Below are 12937 nucleotides of genomic sequence, written 5' to 3'. Positions count from 1 at the left end.
ACATTTTGACAGGCTGGAATGAATGCCATACTTGTAAAACAAAACAAAGCCTAAACATACATATTTTATTGGCAAAAAAAAAAAAGAAAAAAAAAAAAAGAAAAGAAATCTGGAAGGTGATACACTAAATGGTTAACAGTGATTTTTTTTTTCTGAGAGTTACAGGAATAACTGAAAAGTAGTCATTTAAACTTCATACATTCTATTTTTGCATTCGTTGAAATGAAGGGCTTGATGTGCTAGCCATAAAATTTCTAATCCATGTTAAAGTAAATATGAGTCTTAAAATTAAAGAAAAATGCATTTACCCCCTAAACTCATTTGGGTCTTACTGTGGTCTGAGATCCACTTTACAAAACTGTAGACCCAGCAATTGCACAATACTTGGCAAATAGTAGGCTTGCAGTAAATGGGGGCTGACAGTGAAGATTACAAAGACTTACCTTGCTTTTGGCTTCTAGACGTAAAACACGACTAGTTTTTGTGATTGGGTCTTCATGTCCAGTTTCCTCAAACAGTTTGCCTTCTGCAAACTTGTATGTGTAATATTTTGGGGGACGTATTGGAGAGCAAAGCTGAAAGGGACAGTTCTTTGGGTCTGAATTTGTATCCATTATGAATCCACAGGCCCAAGGAGGGAGCTAAAGAAATAAAAGTTATTTTTACTCCTTATCTGGACACTAGGTATATTAATTAAATTTCTGGGTCTGCTTCAAACAAGATAATGTGAACATCAGTTTTACTTCTATCCATTATCACATAATGCTTCATTCAAGGATTACGTTAGCACAACAGAATATATTTCAAGTAAAAAACAAACACAACTCTATACCAATGATCAATAAAATAAGGAAAAATGATAGGAAAATGGTTTATCATGATTCTGGATTTAGATGAACTCTCTAATAAAAAAGTTTATTTTGGGGCATAAACTTGGGCAATAAAGTAACAGCAAGAGGATTAATAAGAGCCAATCAAATAGTAATTCAGAACCAAGCAACATCTTCAAGATCTCTGTCCTCATAGAACATGAAATCTCAGACATGTATTTTTAATAATTTACCCACCAGCCCACACTCTGCTGCCTAGATAGCCACAGTGATGACAGTTATTATTCCAGGGCTACAAAATGGCGCAGCAGCACTAAAGCATTTACAATTTGTTTCTAACTTTAGCTCTTAGGCTAACCATTGTGCAGAACAAAACCTTTCCTGCACATTCACTCTGAAAGACTCAGAGCTATTATGATTAAGATTCTTAACTTTAAGAAAAAAAGGAAAGGAATCAAAATTTATTCTCTCAGAGCAGCAGGGTCCTGCTTCAAGCCTTCCACTAACATCCTTCTTACACCTTTTAAAGAACTCTGGTAAGCAGGCTGACAGTGTCTTAGAAATGGTACCAGGAGTCAGAGCATTAAAAGAAAATTGCCTTTCTTTTCCTGAGTAATTGTAGAAAGAGCAAATTCCTTAGAAAATCAGAGGTCTTGGCACAGCAAAGTCACTGGTGGGCACTATTCAGAAAGGGTAAGTGGGGGATGTGTGCATAGAGAATGCACCATTTAACTTGTAGAAACTAGGGCCAAAGAGCTTATGTTTACAGAGCAAATTTCTTGTAATTAATCCAAAGAATCTATTTTCCTGAAACTAATAAGGACATACATTTGCAATATTTCTTTACAAGAGTTCCCGATCATTCTCCTCAGGTTGAGGATTATTTTCAAGGACAATATATCTAAATGCAAGCCATAACCAGAAAGAAAAGTGTAATCATGTAAGTTGGGAAATCTGGTTGCATGAATGGAGTGAGCAAACCGAGACCTTAGTGGGAAGGAAACAAACAAGCACCACTGCTAACCTTGCAACCAGGCCTCAGGCTGAGGGGACAAGGCTCCTTGGCCCAGGGCACACGTCGCTCTGCCCTTTGGTGACTTTAAAAGTTTCTGTGTGATCCATGTGTTAAGCTGTTCTAGTTTTATACCAAATGATTCCAATAAAGCAAAAAGTCCTTTGGGTGTATTTCTTAAACTAACGGATCAAAGTTAGAGTTTTAATTATAATAACAACTATCCTAAGGCTGTAGACTTTTTTTTTTAAATATACTTTATTGATTTTTTTTTATAGAGAGGAAGGGAGAGGGATAGAGAGCTAGAAACATCAATGAGAAAGAAACATCGATCAGCTGCCTCCTGCACACCCCCTACTGGGGATGTGCCCGCAGCCAAGGTACATGCCCTTGACCAGAATCAAACCCGGGACCCTTCAGTCCGCAGGCCGACGCTCTATCCACTGAGCCAAACCGGTCAGGACAAGGCTATAGACTTTTTGAAGTCTGTCCAGCTGATGGAGAAGGAAGGTATTAATGATCTCAAGAATATCTTAAGCCACTTTCCCATCTGGATAAGCCAGCAGTATCAACCATGTGTATTAGTGGAGAGCATCCAAGAATAATTATATCTTAAATGCTGAAAGAAAACTGGCCCAAAGGTTTTTGTCCTTTGTATATGGTGCTGCCCATGCATATCATTCAGTGTGTAATGCAGTTTGTGAAAAGGCTCTGATCTGCGAAAATCTCTTTAAGTAGCACCTGGCATATAATATAGTATCTGATTCCATGTGATAATGACTCTGAACATTATACATGGCATACTAGGTCCTAGAGGTTGGGAGGGTTAGGGAATAAAGTAGAGGATACAGAATAAACTAAAGACATGATGCTTATTCTAATGGAAGTTAAAACCATGGAAAATAGAAATACTTACAAAAACTATAAAAGGTCATATTTACGTGAAAGTCAAATCTTATTATAACAGAGTAAACTCAAGACATTCCTAATTTTCTTAACAGAATTGTGTAATAAATGCACTGCTAGAAATTATGTATTTTCTCCTATCTGTATTCACATAGACTGCCATAAGTTTCCCAGTTAAAGATATCTGAATTAGGCATCAATTAGCAAGTAAGAGGACACACTTTGAATCTAGATGAAACCAATAAAAATTTGCTAAAGTAAAATCACCATTTGTGTTTTAAGACAACTATATAGTCCTCTAAGACACCAGACATTACATTTGATAATCTGATTTTATGAGGCTGCTAGGAAACTTTGGTTGTTTTAGGCCCTGGTAATTTCTTATTTTATATTACTCTAACAATCTCAAAACTAATCTCCTTGCCCTTTATCTCCTGCTGCTTCAGTGTGTCCTAACATGGCTGCCAGATAATCTCATGAAGTATAGCTCACTCCTCAAATCACTCTCCTACCCCCAAATTTCACATGTTCTCCCTCTTCATAATTTATGCATAAATTCATTACTGTGACAATCAAAGAACATCAAATCATAGCTTCAGCCCGGAGAAATCTATTATATAATAAAACAGAATTACTAGCAGTTTCCTGAACATTTTCTGAGCTACTCCCGCTTGGTGCTTCATGTGATAGATGTCCTCATCCTAGAATAGCATTTCCCTTCCTACCCATCAAATTCCTGTGTATCCTCTTTGGATCTTGCCTACAACTATAACTGTGTATCACAATAGTGACTTTATATCTCCTTCATTCTTGACACCACTTATTTAAACCACCTTCTACTTGCTCTTTGTGTTAGCGGAAGCCCATGATTAACTCTGTCCTCCTTAAGGCCAGATATTTTGTTCTGCTGTCTTTCCACTCCAGAGTGCCCCATACAGCACTTTGCGCATAGAAGTTCAATAAACACCTGGTGAATTTCCAGGAATTGCATTTTAACAGAAATTGGGACAACACTGCAGTTAGGGAGGTATAAGTGGTCTATGCTTGCTGGTCAACTGGCTCCACAACTCCTTCCATATAAGCAAAATGCAGGCCTCTCCTCTTCCCTTCAGTGTCTGGTATCTTAACTCATGTTAATGCTGCTTTAAAAGTGGGCAATAAGGGTGCCATCGTAAGTTCACTTGTGGAGGCAGATTATCTTTCCTGGCAGCCACAGGCAATACCAGTGGGTCAGCCTGCCAGGGACATGTGCCAGCATCACAGCTGCTGTAGTGGAAACCACTGCCACCCACTTCTTGAAAGAAACCAAAGTTCACTTTTCCTCATGCCCTGGTGAGAGACATGGCAGAGAGATGATGCAGATGCAAGCACGCAGTGGCACCAACACTGTGGGCACTAGCCCTACTGGGCATGTGGGATGGAGCAGCAGGCAGTGGTCAGGCACTAGCTGCCCAGTTGGCCTGAGCTATTACTATATTTAAAGCCGGAGAAATATGTGATATATAGAAAGAGACCTATCTCCTAAATTTGACAAAGACCTAGTATGCTAAATGTCATTTAAATTAATTCTTTTAAGAAAAAGTACATTGCTATTATTAAAAATTTGATGTTCTGGTGAAGCTAAACTGCATGTATTTTGATTTACACTACTGTCTTTTGATAATTAAACATACCTTTAGAGACCGAACTGAGTCATCAGCCAGACCAATCACATTAACATAAAGCAGATTGCTGTGCTTCAGGAAGAGAACACAGTGATCCTTAAACATGTCCAAGTCTACGACTTTGGTATTTCTCTTCATTGTAAAAAATAAGTCCCAATTCATGATAGCAGGTGTATCAGCTGCTGTTCTCATTAGCTGTGTGGAACAAAGTTAGAAAAGATCTAGGTAACAGAACAAGATATCTACAAAATCCAAAGCCATAGATGAAACCACTGAAATTAGACATACTATTCTTCACTGTTTTATGGAGAGCTAACTGCATCAGGGCTGAAGTGTGACCATCACCACTGAATGAGGCCTGGTGCTTAGCTGATAGCCAACCAATGGACACTTGAGTGAGGGTACTGACATCCAGCTGACTGTGGAAGCACCAGTGAGCCTCGCTGACTCTGACAGAACAGCTTAGCTGAGAACAATCCAAATTGCTAACTCACAAAATCATGAATTTATAAAACTTTGTTCTTTTAAGCGACTAGGTTTGCCTTTGATAACTGATATAATCAGCATAGAGTATCCTTTTTTAGGAACAATTCAAATGGGACTGACTAAACACAGGATGGTAGCATCAATTTCTACACTTTACCAAAAGCCTATGGAACAATGAACTCAGAGCAAGAACTGTTGCTGATGGAAGTGTGACACTTTTTAACAGCCAAATGGAGCTAAGAAATAGAGTATCACCTTGAATTCTGTAGGCTCACCAACATTAGTGAGAATGTATAGTTCATCATCTCTGTGTTCAACGTAGTAAAGGACCCCATGTATTCGCTTCTGGATAAGTACAGGTGGATCCCAAGGACTTAGGCCGTCTATCAACCACACTTCAGAAGTGGTCTTGTTCATGATATTTATGGTGAGGAAACGACTGTCTTTTGTCAGATAAAGGAAAACAAAATAGCTACACACATACACATACACATACACGGGGAAAGAGAAGAGAGAGAGAGAGGGAGAGAAAAAGATATGAAAATCCAATAAATTTCAAGTGCATGCTACCTTCTTAATGACAGTATCTTACAGGTGGTCAGTATATATATTAATTAAAATGCAGACAGAAAATAAAAACAACTGCTTAGTGAAGTCTGCTTGTAAACTAAAATTCTGCTATTATTTTTCTCATTGCCTCTAAAAACATTAAAAATAATTTTTATCTAATATTTTATTATGAACATTTTTCAAACATGCAGAAAAGTTGAAAGAAATGTACAGTAAATACCCATATGCCCACCACTAAGATTCAATCATTAACATTTTGATATGTATATATAAATATATATATCTCAACATCACATATCTATGTATCATCTATCCATTTGTTTCTGAACGAATTTCAAGGTAAAGTACAGACATCATCTCACTCTCAATCTCATTAACAGATTATAGGGCTTTTTGCTCAGAAGAAGAAATAAACTTCCTAGAGGAATATGTAATTACAGTGGGGCCTTGACTTAGGACTGTCCCAACTAACGAGTTTTTTGAGATACCAGCTGTCTCTCGGCGGATTTTTTGCATTGAGTTGACAGAGTAATTTGAGTTAATGAGCTCCTTAACGAGTTCCTTAACTAGCTCGGTCTCGGAACGAATTAAACTCGTAAGTCAAGGCCCCACTGTACTAGAGGCCCAGTGCACAAAATTCGTGCACGGTGTGTGTGTGTGTGTGTGTGTGTGTGTGTGTGTGTGTGTGTCCCTGAGCCTGGCCTGCACCCTCTCGCAATCCAGGACCCCCTCGGGGGACATCCCTCTTGCAATCTGGGACCACTGGCTGCTAACTGCTTGTCTGCCTGCCTGATTGCCCCTAACCACTCTGCCTGCCTGCCTGATTGCCCCTAACCACTCTGCCTGCTTGCCTGATCGTCCCTAAACACTCACCTGCCTGCCTCATTGCCCCTAAACACTCGCCTGCCTGCCTCATCACCCCTAACTGCCTCTGCCTGCCTGCCTGATCGCCCCTAACCACTCTGCCTTGGTGCCTGCACCTGGGACCCAGGCTTCCCTCCTCCGACTGGCTGCAGGCGACCGGGACCCGAGCTGGCTTCACCCAAGCCGGCCACAGGCACCCAGGATCCCGGGCGGCTTTGCCCAGGCAGGCACTCGGGACCCCAGGCAGTGCTGCCCGGGTCCTGGCTTTGTCAGGAAGGACGTCCAGAATGACGTCTGGAAGACGTCCAGTCTATCCAGTCTAATTAGCATATTATCCTTTTATTAGTACAGTTTAGAAAGGCACAGTTACTTTGTTTTTCCTTTGTACACATGTTGAATTTCCTTTTCTCCTAGTTTTTTTTTTTTTTTAACATATTTTATTGATTTTTTACAGAGAGGAAGGGAGAGGGATAGAGAGTTAGAAACATCGAGAGAGAAACATCAATCAGCTGCCTCTTGCACACCTCCTCCTGGGGATGTGCCCGCAACCAAGGTACATGCCCTTGACTGAAATCAAACCCGGGACCCTTCAGTCCACAGGCCGACACTCTATCCACTGAGCCAAACCAGTTAGGGCACTCCTAGTTTTTTCAACAAAACAGATCAATAGTCGAAAAGAAAATTCCTCACAATTCCACTAACCTAGCACATTTTAAAAAGTTAATGTAATTATTTTAATTTTTCTTGTTTTTCTTTTAAGGTTTATTTGTATTTCATTCATGTCTTTAAATAGATGGAATTAAAGTATACATGCAATTAAAGATTCTGTTTTAAAAAAATCCTCACCTGCAGACATGCTTATTAATTTTAGAGAGAAGGTAAATGGAGGGGGGAGAGAGAGAGAGAGTGGGAGAGAAAGTCGGTCAGTTGCCTCCCGTATGCAGGAATCAACCTGAAATCTTTCAGCGTTATGGAATGACACACCAACCGAGCCATACCAGCCATGGCAGGATTCTGCATTTTTTTATGTCACATAATATCAATATCTCCCCCAACATTAGTTAGTCTTTATGATCATTAAAAATCAATTTCATTAAAACAATCATCATTAGAAAAAAAGCAATGACTATATCACTGGACCAAGAATGTTAGTTCTATGGCCTGGAATAATGTAATTCCTTTAGACCTAAGATTATTACTATTAATTAATTAGGAGTTGTACAAGATTCCCTCCCTCCTTCCTTCCTTTCTTTCCTTCAAGATTTCCTTTAAGATCCTTGCCAGCTCTTATGAAACGAAGGGTTAATTTTCTTGATTTGATATTGACTTCACTGCCATAAATTTATTTAGTATTAAATCCCCCCCTTTTTTTCCTTGTAAAATCTGTTCAGATATTGTCCAAACTATATTGTTTAATGATGTATGAAGTGACAGGACCCTTGTGTTAAGAAAAAAATTGTTTCTCAATTACAAGGAATTTTGCCAGATACATTTACTATCATTTCCTTCCAAGCTTAAGTGGTAATATAAGGCATGAGTCCTGGAGATTACAAGGAAATAAAGACAAGTAGCTTTAGGAAGGAATTACCAAAGTACTGGGAAAGGTAAAATATAAGGACCAATGGCCATCATGGCTCAAAGCAAAGCAATTTAAAATTCAGATAATCTCTATGAAATGCGTAGTGAATTCTGTGCAACTGATACCATGGTATCTGATTTACAAGAAATTTATAATTGCTATATGACAACCCTATTAAATGTTCAGTCAACAACTCCTCTCATGCGTCACAGTCCAGAGAGAATGTGAGTAACTCATCATTTGCAGTCTAATGATGTATTTGTGTTTACTTTGGAGTTTGAATATGCCTAAACTCCAGTTTTGAATCTAAACAACTTACAAAAAAGAATGATTACAATATTATATTTGTTTCCAGCCAAAATCAACATTTTAAGTCAACCAAGAGCAGCACTTTAGATAACTGGAGAAATACGTTGGAGAAAAAGCTTTAATTGCATTATTCTAGTTCTAGTACCTTGGGTCTTTTTCTGTGTAAAAACGTTCATTACGTTTGTTTTCACCAAAAGTGGCTCGATACACATCATGACAGCGAAGGTTCCTCTGGAAGGTATAGAATAAAACATCCTCATCTTCTTCATCCTTTACCCATTCTGGGGAAAAAATATTAAAGAATTATACATAGCCAACTACTTACAGTTTTATAAAAAAGGCACAGACCTAGCCAGTTTGGTTCTGTGGACAGAGCGTCAGCCTGCGGACTGAAGGGTCCTAAGTTCGATTCCGGTCAAGGGCACATCCCTGGATTGTGGGCTCGATCCCCAGTGTGGGGCGTGTAGGAGGCAGCCAATCAATGATTCTCTCTCATCATTGATGTTTCTATCTCTCTCTCCCTCTTCATTCCTCTCTGAAAATAAAAATATTAAAAAATAAAATAAATTTTTTTTTTAAAAAAAGGCACAGTGCATTCTAAGTTTGAGTGCCAAAGAAAAGAGATGTGTAAGTTTATCCCTGGAAATCTAAATCTAACATAGGTTCAACTGTATATAATCTGTGTTATATAAACCTAAGAGCTTTCCAGAGGACAAAATATTATACTACATCAATTCTAAGTTTTCAAGTTGTTATCAGTCTCAGGACACTAAAGTTTCTAAATAGGAGAGGAATGTTCAATATTTAGGGAAGACTTTGGTAAAGTCATTATTTGTTTTCAGGAGATAAATTATGTTTAAATCTAAAACCTCTAACTTTAAGTATGAGGAAATATTAGATCATTTTCTCTCATGCCTAAATGTTTTCTGTCTGCTTTCAAGCCACATGATATCTCAGACTACCAGATATACTTTAGAGCTGGGGTTTTCTTGGCCTTACCAGAAGCTGTCAGTGGAAGTTTTCACAATTTGACATCATGACTGCCACCTGGCTGACAGTTACTGTAAGGCAGCATTGTATAATATGCATCCTGATTTTAAGAGATAATGTACCAAATTTATGTATTAGGATCAATTCATTGCAAAAGCATGTAGTTATGAAACAATGCGGAAATTTATGACGGAAAATGAAAAAGGAGGATAAGGTATAGACACGTATTACTCAATGATCAATGATAACATTTAAAGTTGGTTCTATTAGTAAAAATATCACAACTTCTACTGATGAGTAAGTTAGTTCGACGACATGTTCCGAAGTTTCTCTTGGTAGTGACCTTGGGTAATTTGCTATCAAATATATAATTAAAGAAGGGGCAGTCCCTTGAATAAGAGGCACATAGTCAGGTGTGGAGACCACGGGGGTAAACAAATCAGGCACTCAGTTTCTCATTCACTCTCCTGGGCAAATAAAATGTTTCAAAAGTGTGAACAATTCTCTACGGTTGCTTTGTCAAATAGTAGACTGTTGTGGTTGGTGGCTTACCAAAACTGGACACATTGGGGAAAGAAGCTTCCATGACAGGCTGGTCACTGAGCTTCACAACTATACAGGTAGATGCTTCCGAATCTTCCGTTCTTATCTTGGCAGCTACATATTTTTCATCAGGAGCCACTCTGATACAGTCAATGAAGGGCTGGTCTAATTTAAGTTCCTCCAAATTGAACAAAACCTCATAATTATCACTGTCTGCTGCATAAAGAAAAGGATGAAAGAGATAATGCCACAGATGTACTTAAAAATATTTTAAACTGTCAATGTCAAATTAGCATTCCTCTGCCTGGCTGGGTGGCTCAGCTGGTTGAGCATCGTCCTGTGTCCCAAAAATGGTTGTGGGTTTGATTCCCGGTCAGGGCAAATGCAGGAGGCAACCGTTTCTCTCTCTCTCTCTCTCCCTTTCTCTCTGTCAAATCAATAAAAATATCCTCAGGTGAGGAGATTGAAAATTAAAAAAATTAAATCAGCATTCCTCTTCTGTAAGAAGCTATATTCTGGCTTCCTGCAGCATTAATGGCAGCTTGTTTCACACAGAAACTGGCATTAGTTATTTAATATTATCCTATGCTAGTCCATATCATACCATGCATCAACTTATGTGATATTATTCAATACCATTATAGCCTAGTGTTTAGAGACCATATAGAACCTAGAAAGACAATGTAAGTGACATTGACTAATCGTACCTAGTACAGTACCTGGGATTCAGCAGATGCTCAAAAAATGCTGGTTCCTATCTCCATTCTTCCTATTAAAGCTTTGAGTGTGGCTGTAAACTATATCTTAAACAAACCCAGATATTAAAAACTAGCCATTTAATAAAAACTCAGAAATCTAAAAAAATTTTCTATGCCTTTGAGAATATCAAATTTCCTATGAAAAATGTGAAATCTGAAAAATCAGAGTATGCTAAAAGGAAAAACTGTGGTATACCTTCTTCATCTTTTGAACGCACCAAGCAGCAACCTTCTTGGTAGTAAACAAAACCCCCATGTTTAACCTGACGATAAAAAGAAATAAATAGTTTATTTAATAATAATACATAATAAATAATTTAATGATTTAAGCATGATTGAATTTAATTAACTGCTTAATGTTCTAACTAGCCAAGATGAAGAAATGGGATCTTTCATAAAAGCATGTTGAAGTTTATAGATGAACACATAAAAACTATAACATGGATCACTTTTTACAACACAGCGTTTAAGAAATGGTTTTCATGTGTCCACAATCACTGAAGGAATTTCTTATACACAAATGAAAGAGGCAACAAAGAGAAGACATAATGCAATCTATGTTGGTTCTCATGACTGTACAAAGCACTTTAGTTGTATTTTGGGAACATCTAACATCTCTACAGTGGGGGGCCATTAACAGAGATCAAGGGGCATCTTTAAGATAATCCCGAATGATGGAGGTGAGAAAACTATGGCTCAGATTGGGCTGAAAACCCAGTCAATAACCTTCTGAGATTCTTTCCTCTCAAATATGCTGTCACCACCAACTGTTCATGGTCTTGATTTTACACAAAGCATCTTATCCTCCGTGGGTGACAGATATAGACAGTCTGAAACTGAGAGAATGAATAGTGCTCATGGGTAATACCTATATATTGAATGCAACTGATTGTGGTAACCATAAAATAGTCAAACAAATATTTGACTTCCGTATAACACGACTTAGAGTGAATTTCTTTTCATTAAAAAAAGTGTAGATAGGCAATCAAATACTTTTCTAATAAGAAAGAAATATGACTCAGTTTCATTTGAACTTATGTTCGGAATTACTTTAAAAATTTTTAAACAGAATTGTTTTTTTCCAAAAACTAGAATTAACAAAATGTGCTTGAAAATTCACTTTAGTTTTGACATTTATAATTTACATTAAGGATTACACTATACTTATTTGTTGTTCTTTAAGTTTTTAGGCATATTTTAAAGGCCAAAAGCAGTCTACTTCTTATATGGGAATATGCCTATAAATCACAAGGTAGTTAGTTCATTTACATCCTGACTGGTAATATCAGAGTTTAAAAAAATTCATAAATATCCTACCTCTGCATTGATGATTTCGTATTCTTCTTGTGGCTGTGTTTCTAATTTTGTTCTCACTTTTTCAAATGCATCCATGTTTTCTGAAAGGGGTTTTTCGTTTTCTTGTTTAATAGGCAGAATATCCTGGAAAAAGTTTTATTGGTATGAACATAATATTTCAAACTAGGGAAAAATACCTTGGCTTTTAAAATATATTTCTTAATTCCTTTTCATGCAAGTACTACAATATTAGGTCTTTACCTATGAAATAGTATGCATTTCACAGATCTTAAATGTCGTTTCTCAAGCTCAATAAATGATCTCCTCTTTTTAATTTAAAAATGTAAACAAAGACAATGAAGTGGATACTTGTAGCTAAACTGTTAATTTAAATGGATAAAACCTTAAGATGCAGAATTACTAAGAAGCACTGGAGAATGTTCAGCAATACTATGGGAAAGGTTTATAGAAAATTAAGCAGTACAGGAAATCCTATGAACATTTACATATTTAATTATCAGGACTTGGAGGTACAAAAAAAAGTCTACTGAGTTTTATACAATAATAAAATAGTATCTCCTGCCCGGCCAGGGTAGCTCAGTGGTTGAGCATCGGCCCATGAACCAGGAGGTCACAGTTCGATTCCAGGTCAGGGCACATGCCTGGGTTGCTGACTTGATCCCCAGTGGGGGGTGTGCAGGAGGCAGCCAATCAATTATTGTCTCTCATCATTGATGTTTTTCTCTCTTTCTACTCTCCCTTCCTCTGAAATCAATTAAAAAATAAAATAAAATACCTCCCAAAAGGAGTGATATATTGATGGGAGAGGAAGACATCATTTTTATTAATAAATGTTCACTCTTTATTCACAGCAAGAATTACGGTAAAAAATTTGTCCTACATTGTATCTTCATTAGCCATCATTTTCTTCTCTCATGGGGATAAGAAGTCCCCCAAATAGAACTGTTCCTCAGATCAAAAAATGAATTAATCCTTTATAAAACAGAGCTTTTCTTTGAGTTTAAGTAAAAAATAATATATTCACCGTATAAAGGAAGAACAAGAGAAAGTAATGGAAAATTAATGAACGTGAATAGAGATACCAATGAAAGCTAAATAAGCACTCTATT

The 12937-nt window shown here is 37.4% G+C and overlaps 1 protein-coding gene across 6 annotated transcripts in view; it reads right to left on the bottom strand.

The window, feature by feature from the left end:
• Positions 1-12937, bottom strand: part of PREPL (prolyl endopeptidase like) — a 33451-nt gene that overhangs the window by 10629 nt on the left and 9885 nt on the right. For 5 of the 6 annotated variants that reach the window (XR_009447981.1, XM_059659952.1, XM_059659947.1 and 2 more), the window contains 7 exons: positions 11829-11951; positions 10708-10774; positions 9763-9969; positions 8366-8501; positions 5154-5370; positions 4422-4607; positions 444-641 (listed from right to left, as the gene is read on the bottom strand). Coding sequence is in view for 5 of the 6 variants with exons in the window: in XM_059659947.1 (XP_059515930.1) it covers positions 444-641; positions 4422-4607; positions 5154-5370; positions 8366-8501; positions 9763-9969; positions 10708-10774; positions 11829-11951 (1134 nt within the window). In the remaining variant the exon portion in view is untranslated. The remainder of the gene's footprint in view (positions 1-443; positions 642-4421; positions 4608-5153; positions 5371-8365; positions 8502-9762; positions 9970-10707; positions 10775-11828; positions 11952-12937) is intronic. The other variant, XM_059659948.1, reaches the window with a different exon arrangement.

The sequence above is a fragment of the Myotis daubentonii genome, chromosome 12 (genome assembly GCF_963259705.1).
Source record: "Myotis daubentonii chromosome 12, mMyoDau2.1, whole genome shotgun sequence".
Taxonomy (NCBI): Eukaryota; Metazoa; Chordata; class Mammalia; order Chiroptera; family Vespertilionidae; genus Myotis; species Myotis daubentonii.
Note: the sequence above shows the minus strand (reverse complement) of the source record. Positions and strands in the feature narration are given on the sequence as shown.